General features: G+C 50.9%; 2 protein-coding genes across 2 annotated transcripts; one reads left to right on the top strand and one right to left on the bottom strand.

Moving 5' to 3' along the window:
- The first annotated feature begins 1,549 nt into the window (after nucleotides 1-1,549).
- On the top strand, nucleotides 1,550-2,723 carry LOC109754374 (uncharacterized). Its single transcript, XM_020313282.4, has one exon. The coding sequence runs from the start codon at nucleotides 1,655-1,657 to the stop codon at nucleotides 2,576-2,578; it is 924 nt and encodes a 307-aa protein (XP_020168871.1). The 5' UTR covers nucleotides 1,550-1,654; the 3' UTR covers nucleotides 2,579-2,723.
- Nucleotides 2,704-5,662, bottom strand: LOC109754372 (BTB/POZ domain-containing protein At3g50840). The gene is made up of 4 exons (XM_020313281.4): nucleotides 5,280-5,662; nucleotides 5,119-5,188; nucleotides 3,556-4,878; nucleotides 2,704-3,463 (listed from the first exon to the last, which is right to left on the bottom strand). Exons 1-4 carry the CDS (start codon nucleotides 5,366-5,368, stop codon nucleotides 2,924-2,926), a joined length of 2,022 nt encoding a protein of 673 aa, XP_020168870.1. The 5' UTR covers nucleotides 5,369-5,662; the 3' UTR covers nucleotides 2,704-2,923.
- Between the last annotated feature and the right edge of the window lie 14,186 nt (nucleotides 5,663-19,848).

Here is a 19,848-nt window from a genome sequence, read left to right as displayed (position 1 = left end):
CATCTTCAAAACTAGATCTCATGTTGATAGGTTTTGACAAACATTTTTTTCACAAAAAATCAAATCGGGAGCACCTTTTTCCTTTCCGAAAGAGGCACGACTTTGCCTCTCGCGGAAGCAAATTCATGCCTCCACGAGAAGTAAACCCGTGCCTATTGCGAAAGGAAAAAAAGAAACGTGTTTGTCTCGTTTCGAGAGGCATGCCCATGCCTGCCTCTCGCGGAAGGTTAAAAAATGCGTTTTTTCCTTTTTCAAGAGGCACGGTCGTGCCTGCCTCTCACGGAAGGTAAAAATTTGAGTTTTTTTCTTTTTCGAGAGGCGAGCCCATGCCTGCTTCTCGCAGAAGGAAAATAAAAGAAAATGCGTTTTCCCCTTTTTTGAGAGGTACAACCACGTCTTTTTTTCTTCCGCGAAAAGCAAGGTTTTGCTTCAGCGAGTTTTTGCTTCCGTGATAGACATGGCATATCCTTGCCTGTTGCGAAGTAAAACCGTGTCTCTCGCGGATGAAAACAAAACAAAATCATGTAAAAAGCTGAAAACGCGTGCGGAAAAATAAAAATAAAATAAAATCCAGACGAAGCGCCCAAGAGCGCGATACTTCATGGCGGCTGACAGCGCGCCAAGTGACACGCTCTCAGCCCACTTCAAATGACCCTTGAAAGGCTCCTTTTTTTTAGTGGTACCCTTGGAAGGGCGAATCCTATATGACGCGCGCCGGCGTCATAGAGGCGAGGCTTCGCTGAAGGCGTCCCCCCCAAACCCCAGTTTGGGCCGGCCCACGGTGGGCTTCACTCTTTCTTTCTCTTTTATGCTTCTTTTCTTCTTCTTTTCCTGTTTCCTTTTTACTTTATTTTATTTCCCTTTTTATTTTCTTTTTTCTTTTTTCGTGTGTTATACATACTTTATGTCTATTACAAATGTTCATTGTATACTAAGAAAATGTTAATGGTATATTACAAAAAGGTTCACCATGCATTATAAATATGTCCATCGTATTTTCAGAATTTTTTCGACGAATACTACAAATGTTTACTTTGTATTTAAATTTTTTAGGGCATATTACACAAAATCAATGTGTATTGAAAAATTGTTCAATGTACATTACACAAATGTTCAATGCATATTCGAAAATTGTTCAACGTACATTATAAAATGTTCAATGCATATTCGAATTTTTCAGCGTATATATTCGTATGTTCAAAATATTCGAAAATAAAAACCGAGCTTCAAAACGCGGCGCTACAGTGAACCGGATGGTACAGTACCGTCCCGAAACTGTGTTCCAGCATTTACATTTTTTTTATTTGAACTGCAAATGGGCTGGCCCAGTTGGATGGACCCTGTGCGAAGCCAGGGTTTCTTGACGCACACGGGCGTCCGACAGGGACTCTCCCTTGGAAGGCAGCGCTTCTCAATTAGTTTGCTCTCCCCTTCAGAAGACTAGAAAGGCCCCTGTATCTATGGGCTTAGACTTACCGGCCCAACACGAATTGATGTGTGATTTAAAAAAAAACACGAATTGACGTCTTGTCCGCAACTGTGACCTCGTCGTCGACTCGTCCTCCCTCGCACTCTGCGTGTGGTTACCCCTTTCTCCTTCGCGTACCAGACAGACACTCGCTGAGTTCCCCTGCCACTCGCGTCGCCGGCAGATATGCTAATATCTCCAGGACTCGCGGCACCGGCGGCGTCTCACCCGTCCCATTTCCTCACCGCCGCCAGCCTCGGCGACCGCGCTACTCTAGGCGGCCTCGTTCAACCGGCCGCAACGACGTCGAAGACCCGCTGCTACAGCCGCAGTCGCAGCCGCCCGCTGCTCCGCTGTGCGACCGCCGACGCCACTTCTGTTGCGGGCAGCGTATCGACCAGTGACACTCAGTGCCGCCTGGACCGCGACGAGCTCCGCGGGGTCTGCCAAGAGCCCGACCTCGAGGGAGCAGTCAACCTGCTCGACGAAATGCTTCGCCGGAGGGGAGGCAACGGCTCGTCGGGCCAACTCGCGCCGGAAGAGCAGGCAGCGGTCCTCCAGTGCTACGTCGACGCGCTCTCGCTGGCCTCCCTCAGACGAGGCCACCGCCTGCTCTCCAAGTCCACGTCCCGGTACTCCGGGATCGCCGCGCCCATCGTGCACAGGATCGCCACGCTGTACTGCAAGCTCGGCGCCCCCGCCGACGCGCGCCGCGTCCTCGAGGGAGCGTCGAGGCCGGCGCCGGGGAAGCCCGCGGACGCGGCGCAGGCCAAGCGGAAGGAGGCCTACGAGAAGGTTCGCGAGCTGCACGAGGAAATACGCGCGGCGGGGTACGTGCCGGACACCCGCTTCGTGCTGCACGACATCGACGAGGCCGCCAAGGAGCGCGCGCTCATGTACCACAGCGAGCGCCTGGCCATCGCCTTCGGGCTGGTGAGCACGCCGCCCGGCACGCCGCTGCGGGTCATGAAGAACCTCCGCATCTGCGGGGACTGCCACAGCGCCGTCAAGCTCATCGCCAAGGTGACCGGCCGCGAGATCATCGTCAGGGACAACAAGCGGTTCCACCATTTCAAGGACGGCGGCTGCTCCTGCGGGGATTACTGGTGAGACGCCTCCACCACAACTGCCATTGGCATCCATTCCTATCTTAGCCTAGTTCAGTGTCTCGAGCATGCCTGTAAATTTTGGCAAAGGGTTTTGGTCTTGTGTAAGTGGAGAGAACAATGAAGCAATTTGTTTAGCCAACATGTGACATGATGCATTACCCAGCAAGATGACACTGATCGAAAGATTGTGCACTGCTACAACGAAATCTGATTGATCAAACATGATGAAGCTCACAATTCCTCCTAGGAAAACCCCTCGTATTTCCACAAATCGAAGCAAAGAATCAAGAGAACAAAACAAGGAAGCTGATGAAAGCTATCATGTGCAGTGGGGAGGGAGGAGGTATCAGGGGCTCTGCTCAATCCGTGCCCGGCGAGGCCGCGCCACCACGGACCGCGGCTGTGACTGGCAGACCTGCGCCGGGAACTTGCATCCGAACCTCTTGGTCACCATTGAGCCCCACCTGCCCTCCGCGGCCGGTGCCGCCGCTCCTCTGTCCCCGGCGGCGCCGCCTCGGCGGTCTATCTTCTGGATGGCTTTCCTCATGGTGGTGCACTCGCGCTCCAGCTCCTGCACCCGGTTCCGCATGCTGTCCATGTCCAGCCTGAGCATTTGGTTCCCCCTCGTCGCCACCCGCCATGTCCGGCCGCCATCACTGTCGCCGTCTTCCTCTCCTTGGCCTGCCGCACCGCCTTCATTCGCCACGATCGTCCGCGCGATGGCCCGGCGCAGCTGGAGCTGCTCGAAGAAGAGCACCTGCACCACCGTCCGCAGCGGCAGCCGTTCGTTCTGCGCCGCGTGCGTGCACGCCTCTAGCGTCAGCTTGCGCCCGTCCACCACGCCGCTCACCTTCTCCTTCTCCTCCTCCCTCAGCGCTGGATGTGCCTGCACAAAGAACGGCGGCGGCGGCTTGTGAGCACCGGCATTGCGCTGCAAGCATCGATCAAGATGGCATTCAGAATGTGTTCGGCAGAAACCTTGATGTAGATGTCGACGGCACGGTAAAGGCCGTCGTCGTAGACGCGGGCGCCGTCCGGCAATGCCCAGGCGAGGTCGCAGAACTTGTCCGTCTTCAGGTTGGCGTCCGTGGCGATCTCCCCCAGGTAGGCGTCCATCAGCCTGCCCACGGCCAGCATGGCTCGTCTGCTGGCCTCTCTGCCCGGCGTCTCCGCCTCGCTGCCCTCCTCGTCGACCTCCTCGACGCCGCCTCGGCCCTCGAGGAAGTGCCGCACGATGCGCTCCACGCACTCCACGTCGTAGAGCGTCTCCACCAGGTACGAGTAGCTCGGGATGAGCAGGTCGTCGACGGCCGCGTCGGGTAGCCTGGAGGCCACGCGCCGCTCCAGCATGTCACGGGAAGCCTCTGATGCCTGGAGAATGTTTGCCGTGCGCAGGAGGCCGAACAGGACGCGCGCGGTGGTGGCGCCCACTACCGTGCCGGTGTGGGCACTGCTCTTGATGGTCTCCTCGGGGAGGTTGACAATGACGGTCTCGAGAAGCGCCTTCTGGTCGCCATCCGCTGACCGGGGGGCGGCAGCCGCGGCGGCGCCGCCACCGCCTGTGTGCCGGTCAGAGCGTGACAGCCCGGGGATGGACCGCTTGGCGTAGGCAATGAGAGCCCCCTCGAGGACCTCCGGGCCGACGCCCCGCTCCCTCATGGCGGCAATGACACGGGTGAACGTGGCCAGGGACAAGCCGGCGAGGTCGTCGAACAGCGTGGACGTGGCCCCGGCGCCGGCATTTTTCTTGTGGCGGGGGCGGTCGGCGGCTCCCGCGTCGTTGATGGGCCAGCCGAAGAGCGCGGTGGGCGTGGACGCGGCGGCCTTGGCCGCAATGGCGTCCACGCAGCGGGACACGAGGCCGAGGTCGTCGGCGAGGGGGAGGAGGTCCTCGCAGGACTTGAGCGCGCGGATGGCGTCCCTGGGGTTCCTGAGCACGGTGTGCGACATGAAGCGGTCGGCGCGGGAGACGAGGTTGTCCTCTGCGTGGTCGTCGGACATGCCGAGGCGCTCGGCGGCGCAGCGCAGCGGCGCGGCGGTGGCCGGCGTGAGGTCGAGCTTGACGCCGTAGCAGAACTTGGCGGCCAGCTCGAACGCCTCGGCGCCGCCGGGGAAGTCCGGGAGGCGGATGCGGTGCGCGTCGGCCTCCTCGTCCGCCTCCAGCACCACCTGCTCCTCCCTGATCTCCCCTGCCCCCTCATCCTCCTCTTCCTCCTCCCCTCCCCCGGCATGCCTCGCCAGGCTCGATTCCTTGTTCATAATCAGGTCGTGGATCTTCTTGCTCTTCGACATTAGCGGGAACTGCAAGCAAGGCATCAAACAAAACCTCAGCCGCCGGTCACTTTAATTTCAAGATCAAGAACCGCAGTAAAATTCGACGCTCGAGACAGAGCACAGCAGATACGAGCGAGATTGGCAGCAGACGGAGAGCAAGACAAACAAGAATGCGAGCTCCTGGAACTGTTGCTACCAGGACGAGGGATGGGGAAAAGCGGGAATTTCATGGCAGAGTAGAGACAACAATATTCAGCACCAACTAACCTTGTGGAGATGGAAGGTCATGTCGCCCACCTCGATCACGACGTCGCTGGGCAGCCCCGTGGTGCAGAACCTGCCGAGCACGAACACAAAAAAAAGTTAAAGATCACGGAACTCCAAATGCAATCGCCCGGGGGAAGAGACGACGAGGATCAGTCGCTTGCCATGCTTGGCCCTTGGGGCTGTGCTGCTGCGGCTGCTCCTCCCGGGCCACCTCCCTCTTGCCCTTGGCCTTCCTGCTCCCCTGCATCATCGCGACGATCCCCGCAGACACCCTCTCTTCTAGCTAAGGCATTCGGGGAGTGACGAACGGATGCGCGGCTCGCGTGGAAGGAGCAGGAGAACAGGGAGCTCGCTCGCTCGCTCGGTCGCAATAATGGCGTACCCCTAGTATTCCGGCGCCTGTATTAGGTGCGGAGTTAAATGATTCCGATTATAGGAGGGAGGAGGGAGAGGGAGGCAGGATGGCGTTTTTGGTTTTCTTTGGGCGAGTGCCACCCTGCTCTGCTCTTTGCCTGAAAAGCACGTATCCTCCATCACCCCACCCCACCCCGCTTTGTTAATTTGTTTATTCAACCAGCAGCACTGCAGGAGTACTCGCTTTCTCCTAAACTACAGTTTGAGCAACCCTCTCTGCAACTGCAAGACTGCAGTCCACTCTACTGACAGACAAAAAATACTCTTCTTTTTCCGGTGTATCGCCATCAGGATCGGTCACGGCAAGAGTGAAGCTCACGTAGAGTGCTGGGCCGTTCACGTGTTCGGTATGCCTCGACCTGGCCCTCCCAACCACCTCACATAAAACTTGTAGCGCCGGGGCAGTTTCCAAACGTAGAATCAGTTTCCCGGGAATTCCGTAGAAACGCCAAACATTTTTACAGTGTACTCATCTGGAGTTCTTCAGTTTGTAAACCAGCTCTAGCATGGTAGTGATCCAGAGGCTGTCTGTCTGGATCGCTGTCTGTCTGGATCACGGGACAAGCCAAAAGCGGCATTAGATTAACCCAACTGGGTTAATTAAGCGCTAACAACGAGAAGAATGAAGGGAATCTCGCGGCACGAGACCAGGTAAAGACTGTTCTTTTCGTTAAGACCAACGTCCATGCCACCATTACCACATGATCCAGCCATCTTTCTCTGTCAGACAACGACCAAGAACACTGCAGCCTGCGGGTTTTTGAACTTTGAACTCGGGCCGCTGCGTGCCTTGGGAAAATATTTGAACCGCCGAGGGGAGGGACATCATCGCCTGCCCTGGCCGGGCTGTGATAAATGGGGAGGCGTGATCCGGCCATGAATGCCGGAGGCGCTGGCGTACCCGCCATTTATTGCGTAGAGGGAGGGAGGGAGGGATACAGAGAAAGGTGCAGGTTTACAGTGGTAGATAGATCACGACGCAGTGACCGACCCAGGTACCCGGCGAGGCGCCTGCTCCCTCGCCGCACCGCCTGGAAAAGGAGGCTTCGGTGTCACTGGTCACCAGCACTCGTGCCGGTGGGGGTGTGTCAGTCAGTCTGCCTCTGCCCGGTGCGTGGTGGGCGTGCCTGCGTCGTGTGCCGGAGATCGATGGGCCTGGGCACCTGGCAGTGCGCCATGGCGTGGCGTGGTATGGGGCATGGAGGGAGCACACGAAAAGGCGCAAACAAGCTACAGTCACTGCATTAACTTGGTTCTTTTAGAGCATCTCAACCGTGTGTCCGTTTTGGTCGAAACCGACACAAAATTCGGCCCAAGGCGCCAACTCAAACGGATCAACGTCTGCTTTTCGTCTGCGCGGCCTATTTCAGATCTAAATTTATGCCGCGTTTGCTTCAGTGATGACACGCAGTGGACGGGCGCGACGCCTGCCCTTGTACTTTCCCTAGCCCGTCAGTCGGTGGCACAGTGACCATTTCCCTCTTTCTTCCCTCGATAGACAGCACACCAAGCCGACCCCTCGCTGCCAGCTCCCCGCCCGGCCACCCGCACCCAGATACCTCCCCTGGCAGCACGCCACCCCTAGACGGCTCCATACTCCGACGTTGCTGGAGTGTTTTCGCCTCGTCGTAGCACTCCAACGTCGACGGCACCCCCCGCCTCCAACGCCAGCAGCCCTGCCTTGCGCGTCTACCTCGCTCGCCAGACGCCGCCACGTTCGCCTCCACGCCGACAGACCTGCTACCTAGTCTCGGAGAGGCGCGAGGCTCTTCACCGGCTGGCTTCTTGCACCACGCCCGCAAGGTGTTCGACGGTTCACCTGCAAGGGACAAATGGACTTCGACGATGATGGCTATATACAGTGTACCAAACGCGCCCCAAGAGACTGTAGAAGCTTGTCATGACCCATGACACGAGGCAACAGTTCATAGGGTGTGTGTGCCCACTTTTGGCTGGGTTATGGGCAAATTTGGGCAAATCGGAATGACTGTTTTGTCTCTGTTTTTCATGAACATTTGTCCTAGCACAACAGCTGTGAGTTGTGGCTGGTCAGGCTACAGAAACCTAGGGGAATCCGGTAGTAGCCCAACGGGATGCGAAAGCAGGCGAGGGGGGCTTTTGGTAAAGCCTCTCTAGCTAGCTTGCTTCAACTTTTTTGAGAGCGTCGGAGTTCGAGAGATACGGTCAAGGGTGGCTCGAGTGTTTTTTCCCCTACCTTTGGAGGTTTTCGATGGCTGCAGGGCTTCAGGCCAGCTGAAGCTGCTTCTGTCTTGTGCTGTAGAGTCTTCAGTCAGGTCAAGTTCGACACCGACGAGTGAGTGCTTTCCATCATCAAACTTACAACCCACGATCTGCTGCTGGGACTGTAGTTCCTTTTGAAGGTAATAGCACCCAGGTACCCTAACTTGCATACGACGTGATGATTTAGTCCCAAACTTGCAAAACTTGACCAAACCATACCTTAACTTGCACTTCATGTGATGATTTAGTCCCAGGCCAATCACAGCTCGACAATTGGCAGCCAGGTGGCTGGCCCGGTCAGTGTACGCACTTTTGCAGAAACCCCCTGCTGTTTTCTTTAATCAACCCGCGCTCACCTCCACGTTGTCGCTCCCCTGCTGGGCCCCGCCGCCGTCGTCGCGGCCGCTGCCGCCGAGAAGCCCGAGATGGCCGCCTGGTCGGCCGACCTCTCGTCGGCGCTCTACAAGGAAATGGCGCCTGTGGTGCTCTGCCTCCTAAGTGTCATGTTCGTCGTCGGGATGGCGGACTTCAGCCGTCTCCCCGGCTGCGGAAGAGCAACGAGGATGGACCTCCAGGAGCTCGCGGTCCAGGTGCGCTACACCCTCGTCCTCAGCGCCTCCGCGGCCGCCGGGGTACTCTCCTGGCTCGGCAAGGCGGCCGACGACCTGAGCGCCGCTGGGTGGGACTGGGAGATGCGCGCCATGTTCATCGTCGGCCTCAACCTCGCCTTAACCTTGACGTTCCTTGCCCTCTCCGCCCTGGTCTTGGAGCTCTCCTGCGACATCGTCGTCAACTACTGCATCGCGGCGGCGCTCGTCGGCGTGCATCTCGTTGCTGCCTGGGTTGTCCGTACTCCGTAGTCGTCTCCGGGCACTGAGAGGCTCCGTCGAGCTAGGTAGGTAGCCAAGAACGAGCCGAGCCGGTGGGACTATCTCTCTCAATTGATTTGGCAGGGTTGTGGTTGTGTTCGATCTCCAAATGATGTGTCCGGCGCGCGTACGTGCCTGGACAAAGACATCAATCAATTTACTATCATTGTTCTTAATCATAGGCCTCGGCATCGACTACGACGGGACGCACTCGGCGCAGACTGACATGTCGGTGGCCTACAGCCTGGAGGAGTACGTGGCGGCCGTGGTCGCCGGCGTCGGCCGCGTCTGCGACCGCAAGGGCGTGCAACACCCTGTCATCTGCAGCGAGAGCGGCCGCGCGGTGGTGTCGCACCACTCGGTCCTCATCTTCGAGGCCTTCTCCGCGACGGCGCCGGCTTCCAACATGATGGACCCGGCCACCGCCTACCTGCTCGACGAGCTCACCGATGACTGCCGCAGCGATTACCGCAACCTCATGGTCTCGGCCGTGCGCGGCGACTTCGACACCTACGGCCTGTACGCGGACCAGCTGAAGCGGCACTGCGCCGAGCAGTTCAAGGAGGGGGTCCTCGGGCTGGAGCACCTCGCCGCCGTGGACGGGCTCTGCGAGATCGTCGCCCGCGGCATGGGCGCGGCGGAGGGGCCGCGCAGGTACCACATCAACCTGTCCGTGTTCACCTCGCTGCCGGACATGTGGGCCATCGAGCAGCTCTTCCCCATCATCCCCATCCAGCGCCTCCAGGAGCGGCCCGCCGTGGACGGCGTCCTCTCGGACCTGACCTGCGACAGCGACGGCAAGGTGGACCAGTTCATCGGCGGCAGGAGTAGCCTCCCCCTGCACGAGCTCCCCACCCACGGCACCCGCGGCTACTACCTGGGCATGTTCCTGGGCGGCGCCTACCAGGAGGCGCTCGGCGGCCTGCACAACCTGTTCGGCGGGCCGAGCGTGGTGCGCGTCTCCCAGAGCGACGGGCCGCACTGCGAGAGAGGTTTCATGGTCTGGAGCAGAGAGGACAAATCCATCTCGTGCAGGCAAACCCGCGAGATGTAGGCCGTGTCGTTGTCTGAACTTTCAACTCGCTACGAATTGATCACCGAAAGAAATGTCCGCGATCATCCTATACTGCGGGTTGATTCAGGAAAACAGCAGGGGGTTTTCTGCAAAAGTGCGCGCGCTGACCGGTCCAGCCAATTGGCGAGCTGTGATTGGCCTGGTACTAAATCATCACATGGAGTGCAAGTTGAGGTATGGTTTGGTCAAGTTTTGCAAGTTTGGGACTAAATCATCACGTCGTGTGCAAGTTAGGGTACCTGGGGTGCTATTACCTCTTCCTTTTGCTCGCATGTCCTCCAAACCCAGATCAGCTCCGGAATACTATGAATCCGTCCAGCGAAATGAAATGACTGATGTGTAGATGGACGGAGGAGCACACGGGAGAATTTTTGCAGATACCGATGCAGATGCTGGCGATCTTGGCAACGCAGTTGCAGGGCATGGTGGCAAGCAGTAACCAGTGGTGTGTCTCAGCTTTGTGCAAAAGCCTTTTTGTAACGAACGAACGTCAAGGGGTCATTTCATCCATGCATGCGGTCCTAGCAAGTCCGAGCAAACCTTTGCCCGAGCCTTTCGCCGATCCAACGCCTTTTGTGATCGTCATGCCATGAGCGTGCATGCTGTGACAAGTTGACAAACGTTGGTGCCCTTTTGCATGCATAATGCATTCACGAGGCCAAAGTGTTTCGGTCATTCATTGCTCGTGCAAATCTTACTAGGTCCGGGATCGCTGAAAATTAGGACAACATTTCAGGCTGTTGATCAACACGTGGTGTGGGAGTGGGCTACCACCGTGTGAACTATTCTATGCAGGCACGGGAGCAGGAAATATTCCGGAATAGAAAGTCCCATCGGCAACAGTACCGAGCAAGGGACAAGGCAGTGCTCAAGCTGGTAAACAATACACCGTCTACGCTACATTCCCTCCACAGCTAGCAGAGGAAGCTGGCGTGATGTGATGTGATGCACCTCACATGGCACACGACAAATAATTGGCTGTATTTGCTGGAGGCCATCATGCATGTATGCCAAGATCTACCAAATTGTTGTTGGTTCCCTCCTCTTGATCGCAGCACCTAATTCTACCTCCTCTGAGTAAATATAAAATAAATACGACCAACCACTGTCCATGATTGCTCGTGTGTGTGTCTGGGTCACCGCGTGACAGTACGAATTGTGACAGTTTTTCCTTCTCCTCGTTTCTTAGAGGACCGGAGGACCTGAACCTGATGATGGCAAGGGGTTTTGGGACAGGCAATCGGACAAAGCAAAGGCCAGATTGTCACGTACGCGAGCGAGCACGCGTCCCATGCATGCATGGGGTGGCAGGGTCATCGGCAAGCGACAGAATGATCGTGCGTGTGATCGCGACGCCGGGCTGAGTCTCAGCCGCGTGCGCGGGTGGCGTCGCCGGTCGGCCCCGGCCGGCCGGGCCCCCGATTTGACCCGGCGCTCGCGTCCAAGAGATGCCAGCTCCTCCTCCACCTGGCCGAGGAACGGGAAGAGGGTTTCCGGGGAAGGGAGGACTTGGCATATTTTTCAAAGTTTTTTTGTTTTGGAAGGGTGTTACCAAGCTTTATTCAACCCAAACAGAAGGTGGAATATACATAGAATTTGGGGATTTCAATTTCAATTATTTTTGGGGGATTTAACAGCCACAAATGGCGCCCCACATCTATGGTAACAGAAAATCTCGCTAAATCACTTGCCTCCCAAATGTGTTCACGATTCTCATGCAGAATTGGGGCTTCTTCAAATTCAATCATCACCTTCTTAATATCTTGAAATAATTGGACTGCACACAAGCTATTCAAGTTTTGCGCGCTTTCAGTTTTAGCTGCCTTGAGATTGTTAACTAATGTCGCACAGTCGGAAGCGATGTGTATGTGAGCTAAGTGAAGATCAGATGCCAAAGCAAAAGCCTCCCAGACTGTAATTGCTTCCAAAATCTCCGGTTGCACCATGTCCCGTAACACCGATGCAGACGCACCAATGTATACTCCGTTTTGGTCACGACAAACAAAAACACATGATCCTCCATCTCCATGCCTACCAACAACTGCATCCACATTGAGTTTCATACATCCTTGCATTGGTGTTTTGCACGTACCTCTCGCCGGTCCTTGGCCTTGTGTAGAACTAGGAGATGCCTGCATAGGTTGTTGCCGGTTGGGTACCATTGCAAGATCAGCAAGGTAACTTTGCACAAAACTGAAAGTGCTTAGTGGAGATCGAAACTCCTGTTCGTGGATACCTTCCCTCCGTGCCCACCATATTGCCCATAAGGTAACCAGGACCTTGATAAACTCGTCATCTTTCAAAGAATCCATCAGCTCCATAAGCCATATTCGAGCATCAAGTGATCTGATCCTAATGAGGTGTTCAACAAGCTCTTCATCTACTAGTGACCAGACACACTTAGCCATATTGCACTCAATCATGGCATGTCGCCAATTGTCTTCCGCATTGTTACAAATCTGGCAAACCGTCGAGTCTGTCATATTCCTCCTGCTTCTGATTACTTCAGTTGGGATTGAGTTTCGGCCTAGTCGACATGCAAAATTTCTAACTTTTCCCGGGACCTTTACTCCCCACATCATCCTCCAATGGTTCTGGGACGTAGTAGTATTCAACGAGGATGGTTTGCCGTCTAGCCAACCAACGTTCCCGTCTGCACTTCATATTAATTAAGAGCCTTTGGCCCAGTTCTTTTGCCAGAATCTGGGGATTCTCCCAGAATCCGACCCCTACCCAGATTCTTCCAGAATTTTTGAGCCTTATTTATTTTACAATCCTATCTAATTAGACCCTAACTAGATAGGATTATAAAACAAATGGGGCTCAAAGATTCTGGGAGAAGCTGGGTAGGGGTCGGATTCTGGCAAAAGAATTGGGCCTTTATCCGGAACGCACTGTGGACATGCCATTGCGCTCATAGTGCCAGGCTGGGCAATCATCTATATTTCGGGAGCTCGAGGGAATGTTTAGCACCAAATGAGCGTCCGGCGGCTGGAAATGTTCCGCCACCTTTTCTCTATGCCACGAATGTGTGCGCTTATCAATATAATCCGAGGCCCACTCCGGTGGGTCAACTGTTCTCGGGCGAAGTGCACTCTACTCCATCTTTTCTTTCAAAGAACTTATCCCAATGGCCTTCTCATTAGCTATTGATTTATCATAATTAGGATTTTTAAAATATTAGCAACTGAATGAGGATCCATAACCAATATTTTTGTTTTTGTTTTCAGTGTTTCAACAATAAAGATAGCATAACTAGGCAAGAAATAAAAATAAGCAAAAATATAGTGTTTGTGCGAAGGCACGTAATTTTATAGATGATGTCTCTCCGGCAACGGCACGAGAAATTCTTTTGCTACTCCTGTTGGAGTTGTGGGATTCATTGAAAAGGAAAGGTGATGTAGCACAACAACTGAAAGTATTTCCCTCAGTTAAGACGCAAGGTTTATCGAACCAGTATGAGGCACCAAGCTAACTACTTTAGCAGCACCTACACACAAACAAATAAAATAGTTTGCACCCAACAATAGCAAGGAGGTTGTCAATCCCCTTGTTCTTACTAGTTACAAGATTAAAAGCAAATATATAGTGATAGGGAAAGCGGCAAAAAGTAAACAAGAAAGTTGTAGGAGCTTTTGTGTTAATGGAGAATAGATCCGGAGGCCATAGGTTCACTAGTGACATCCCTCTTGAAAGCAGGCAACAGTATGGTAAACAAATCACTTTTGGGAAATTGACAGAATAACACAAATTATAATTATGATCACTGGTGGCATAATTTCACATAGGCATTGCGTTCGTGATAAGTAGACCATTAAACTTACTGATGTCTACGACTACTACTCCACCCCAAGACCGTTATCCAGCATGCATCTCAAAGTACTAAGTTCATAAAAAACAGATTAACGCAATAAGAAAGAAGACATAATGTACACAGAAGAAAGCCTAGCAATAATATTAACCCTGTAGTTTTATCCTTAGTAGCAACAATACAATACGTGCTTTCTTCCTTTTTGTCAATCGACAAGATTGAACCCACTACTATGCACCACTCCCTCTCAAGAGCTACTCATCTATCTAGGCCAAATAAGACTTATAGATCAAAAAACATACATAGCTATAAAATTACGCAACAAAGAAACTTCAAGAGATTCAGATAAATTCAATGAATAATCTGATCATAGGTCCATAATTCATTGGATCCCAACAATCACACCGCAAAAGATTACATCGGATTGATCTTAGAAAAGATCATTGAATTAAAGATCAAAAGTGAGGGAGAAAGCCATCTAGCTACTACTATGGACCCATCCTAATGGAATTACTCACACATCATCCGGGAGGCCGCAAAGTTGACGAAAATGGCCTCCCCGATGGTTTCCCCCTCCGACAGAGCGTCGGAATAGGGCTCCAGATGGGATCACTTCCGAACAGAGGCTTGCGACGATGATGAAATTCTTTCGGATTCGCTTCTAAGGATTTTGGGATATTACAAAATTTATAGGCTTGGAATTGGGTCAAATAGAGCTGCAGCGGCCCCATAAGCCTACATGGCGTGGCCTAGGGGGGCACACTGCCTGGGCTTGTGGGCCCCACAACCTACTTCTGGTCCTCCCCCAAAACTTCTGGTGTTTCTTATTTTTCATTAAAAAAACCTCGTAAATTGTCATCGTGTTTAGACTTTCCTAGACATGGATTTCCTGCGAAACCAAAAACATGCAAAAAATACAACTGACACAGGGCACTAAATTAATAGGTTAGTCCAAAAAAATAATATAAAAAGCGTACAAAAGTAATACATAATAGCATTTAACAATCAAAAATTATAGATACGTTTGAGATGTATAAACATCCTCAAGCTTAGTTCCTGCTCATCCTCGAGCAGGAAAATGATAAACAAAAGATTTTTTGATGTTGAATGCTACCAAACATGTCCTTGATCTGTTGGGAAACGTAGTAGAAAAAAAAAGCGCTACGATTCAACCAGGAGCACTATAAAGATGCAATAACGGTTTGGATAGGATCTTTACCAACTCCGAGTTGCAGCGAAAGAAGACGAGTCGGTGTAGATCGTACTGAAGGAAATATGCCCTAGAGGCAATAATAAAGTTGTTATTTATATTTCCTTATATCATGATAAATGTTTATTATTCATGCTAGAATTGTATTAACCGAAAACTTGGTACATGTGTGAATACATAGACAAACAGAATGTCCCTAGTATGCCTCTACTTGACTAGCTCGTTAATCAAAGATGGTTAAGTTTCCTAGCCATAGATATGTGTTGTCATTTGATGAACGGGATCACATCATTATAGAATGATGTGATGGACAAGACCCATCCGTTAGCTTAGCACTATGATCGTTTAGTTTATTGCTATCGCTTTCTTCATGACTCATACATGTTCCTATGACTATGAGATTATGCAACTCCCAAATACCGGAGGAACACTTAGTGTGCTATCAAACGTCACAACGTAACTAGGTGATTATAAATATGCTCTATAGGTGTCTCCGATGGTGTTTGTTGAGTTGGCATAGATCGAGATTAGGATTTGTCACTCCGTGTTTCGGAGAGGTATATCTGGGCCCTCTCGGTAATGCACATCACTATAAGCCTTGCAAGCAATGTGACTAATGAGTTAGTTACAGGATGATGCATTACGGAACGAGTAAAGAGACTTGCCGGTAATGAGTTTGAACTAGGTATGATGATACCGATGATCGAATCTCGGGAAAGTAACATACCGATGACAAAGGGAACAACGTATGTTGTTATGCGGTTTGACCGATAAAGTGAAAGAAATATGCCCTAGAGGCAATAATAAAGTTATTATTTATTTCCTTATTTCATGATAAATGTTTATTATTCATGCTACAATTGTATTAATCGAAAACTTAGTACATGTGTGGATACATAGACAAACAGAATGTCACTAGTATGCCTCTACTTGACTAGCTCGTTGAATCAAAGATGGTTATGTTTCCTAACCATTGACATGAGTTGTCATTTGATTAACGGGATCACATCATTGGAGAATTATGTGATTGACTTGACCCATTCCGTTAGCTTAGCACTTGATCGTTTAGTATGTTGCTATTGCTTTCTTCATGACTTATATATGTTCCTATGACTATGAGATTATGCAACTCCGGAATACCAGAGGAACACTTTGTGTGCTACCAAACGTCACAACGTAACTGGGTGATCATAAAGGTGCTCTACAGGTGTCTCCGATGGTACTTGTTGAGTTGGCATAGATCGAGATTAGTATTTGTCACTCCGATTGTCGGAGAGGTATCTCTGGGCCCTCTTGGTAATGCACATCACTATAAGCCTTGCAAACAATGTGACTAATGAGTTAGTTGCGGGATGATGCATTACGGAACAAGTAAAGAGACTTGCCGGTAACGAGATTGAACTAGGTATTGAGATACCGACGATCGAATCTCGGGCAAGTAACATACCGATGACAAAGGGAACAACATATGTTGTTATGCGGTTTGACCGATAAAGATCTTCGTAGAATATGTGGGAGCCAATATGGGCATTCAGGTTCCGCTATTGGTTATTGACCAGAGACATGTCTCGGTCATGTCTAGATAGTTCTTGAACCCGTAGGGTCCGCACGCTTAACGTTCGGTGACGATCGGTATTATGAGTTTATGTGTTTTGATGTACCGAAGGTTGTTCGGAGTCCCGGATGAGATCAGGGACATGACGAGGAGTCTCGAAATGTTCGAGACGTAAAGATCGATATATTGGAAGGCTATATTCGGACATCGGAAAGGTTCTGAGTGGTTCGGGTATTTATCGGAGTACCGGAGAGTTACGGGAATTCGTCCGGGGAGTCAATGGGCCTTAATGGGCCTTAGTGGGAAGGAGAGGCAGCAGCCAGGAGGTGGCACAAGGGGTTTGGGGCGCGGCCCCCCTCTCCCTTCCTTCTCCCCTCCCCCTCCTTTCCCCCTTCTCCTAGTTAGACTAGGAAAGGAGGAAACCTACTCCTACTAGGAGTAGGAATCGTACTCCCTTGGCGCGCCCCTCCTATGGCCGGCCTCCTCCTCCCTCCATCCTTTATATACGTGGCCAGGGGGCACCCCATAGACACACAAGTTGATCATTGATCTCTTAGCCGTGTGCGGTGCCCCCTCCACCATAATCCACCTCGGTCATATCATTGTAGTGTTTAGGCGAAGCCCTGCGTCGGTAACTTCATCAACACCGCCATCGTGCTGACGGAGCTCTTCCCCGAAGCTCTACTAGATCGTGAGTTCGCGGGACGTCACTGAGCTGAACGTGTGCTGAACGCGGAGGTGTCGTACGTTCGGTACTGAGGATCGGTCGATCGTGAAGACGTACGATTACATCAACCGCGTTGTCATAATGCTTCCGCTTACGGTCTACGAGGGTACGTAGACGACACTCTCCCCTCTCGTTGCTATGCATCACCATGATCTTGCGTGTGCGTAGGAATTTTTTTGAAATTACTACGTTCCCCAACAGTGGCATCCGAGCCAGGTTTATGCGTAGATGTTATATGCACGAGTAGAACACAAGTGAGTTGTGGGCGGTAATAGTCATACTGCTTACCAGCATGTCATACTTTGATTCGGAGGTATTGTTGGATGAAGCGGACCGGACCGACATTATGCGTATGCGTACGCGAGACTGGTTCTACCGACGTGCTTCGCACACAGGTGGCTGGCGGGTGTCCGTTTCTCCAAATTTAGTTGAACCGAGTGTGACTACGCCCGGTCCTTGTTGAAGGTTAAAACAGCACTAACGTGACGAAATATCGTTGTGGTTTTGATGCGTAGGTAAGAACGGTTCTTGCTCAGCCCGTAGCAGCCACGTAAAACTTGCAACAATAAAGTAGAGGACGTCTAACTTGTTTTTGCAGGGCATGTTGTGATGTGATATGGTCAAGACATGATGCTATATTTTATTGTACGATATGATCATGTTTTGCAACGGAGTTATCGGCAACTGGCAGGAGCCATATGGTTGTCGCTTTATTGTATGCAATGCAATCGCCATGTAATTGCTTTACTTTATCACTAAGCGATAGCGATAGTCATAGAAGCAATAGTTGGCGAGACGACAACGATGCTACGATGGAGATCAAGGTGTCGCGCCGGTGACGATGGTGATCATGACGGTGCTTTGGAGATGGAGATCAAAGGCACAAGATGATGATGGCCATATCATATCACTTATATTGATTGCATGTGATGTTTATCCTTTATGCATCTTATTCTGCTTTGATTGACGGTAGCATTATAAGATGACCTCTCACTAAATTTCAAGGTACAAGTGTTCTCCCTGAGTATGCACCGTTGCCAAAGTTCGTCGCGCCGAGACACCACGTGATGATCGGGTGTGATAAGCTCAACGTTCACCTACAACGGGTGCAAGCCAGTTTTGCACACGCAGTAATACTCGGGTTAAACTTGACGAGCCTAGCATATGCAGATATGGCCTCGGAGCACTCAGACCGAAAGGTCGAGCGTGAATCATATAGTAGATATGATCAACATAGTGATGTTCACCATTGAAAACTACTCCATCTCACGTGATGATCGGTTATGGTTTAGTTGATTTGGATCACGTGAGCACTTAGATGATTAGAGGGATGTCTATCTAAGTGGGAGTACTTAAGTAATATGATTAATTGAACTTCAATTTATCATGAACTTAGTCCTGATAGTATTTGCATATCTATGTTGTAGATCAATAGCTCGCGATGTTGTTCCCCGTTTATTTTTGATATGTTCCTAGAGAAAATTAAGTTGAAAGATGTTAGTAGCAATGATGCGGATTGTATCCGTGATCTGAGGATTATCCTCATTGCTACACAAAAGAATTATGTCATTGATGCACCGCTAGGTGACAAACCGATTGCAGGAGCAAATGCAGGCATTATGAATGTTTGGCAAGCTCGATATGATGACTACTTGATACTTTAGTGCACCATGCTTTACGGCTTAGAATCGGGGCTTCAAAGACATTTTTGAAACGCCACGGAGCATATGAGATGTTCCAAGAGTTGAAATTAGTATTTCAGACTCATGCCCATGTCGAAAGGTATGAGACATTTGACAAGTACTTTGCCTACAAGATGGAGGAGAATAGCTCAGCTAGTGAGCATGTGCTCAGAATGTCTGAGTACTACAATCACTTGAATCAAGTCGGAGTTAATCTTCCAGATAAGATAGTGATTGACAGAGTTCTCTAGTCACTATCACCAAGTTACTAGAACTTCGTGATGAACTATAATATGCAAGGGATAACGGAAACGATTCCCAAGCTCTTCGTGATGCTGAAATCGACGAAGGTAGAAATCAAGAAAAGCATCAAGTGTTGATTGTTGACAAGACCACTAGTTTCAAGAAAAGGGCAAAGGGAAGAAGGGAAACTTCAAGAAGAACAACAAGCAAGTTGCTGCTCAAGTGAAGGAGCCCAAGTCTGGACCTAAGCCTGAGACTAAGTGCTTCTACTGCAAAGGGATTGGTCACTGGAAGCATTACTGCCCCAAGTATTTGGCGGATAAGAAGGATGGCAAAGTGAACAAAGGTATATTTGATATACATGTTATTGATGTGTACTTTACTAGTGTTTATAGAAACCCCTCGGTATTTGATACTAGTTCAGTTGCTAAGAGTAGTAACACGAAAACATGAGTTGCATAATAAATAGAGACTAGTTAAGGACGAGGTGACGATGTATGTTGGAAGTGATTCCAAGATTCATATGATCATCATCGCACACTCCCTATACTTTCGGGATTAGTGTTGAACCTAAATAAATGTTATTTGGTGTTTGCGTTGAGCATGAATATGATTTGATCATGTTTATTGCAATACGGTTATTCATTTAAGTTAGAGAATAATTGTTGTTCTGTTTACATGAATAAAACCTTCTATGGTCATACACCCAATGAAAATGGTTCGTTGGATCTCGATCGTAGTGATACACATATTCATAATATTGAAGCCAAAAGATGCAAAGTTAATGATGATAGTGCAACTTATTTGTGGCACTGCCGTTTAGGTCATATTGGTGTAAAGCACATGAAGAAACTCCATGCTGATGGGCTTTTGGAATCACTTGATTATGAATCACTTGATGCT

Source organism: Aegilops tauschii, chromosome 5 (assembly GCF_002575655.3).
Source record: "Aegilops tauschii subsp. strangulata cultivar AL8/78 chromosome 5, Aet v6.0, whole genome shotgun sequence".
Lineage (NCBI taxonomy): Eukaryota > Viridiplantae > Streptophyta > Magnoliopsida > Poales > Poaceae > Aegilops > Aegilops tauschii.
This window is presented reverse-complemented; position numbering and strand designations above follow the sequence as displayed.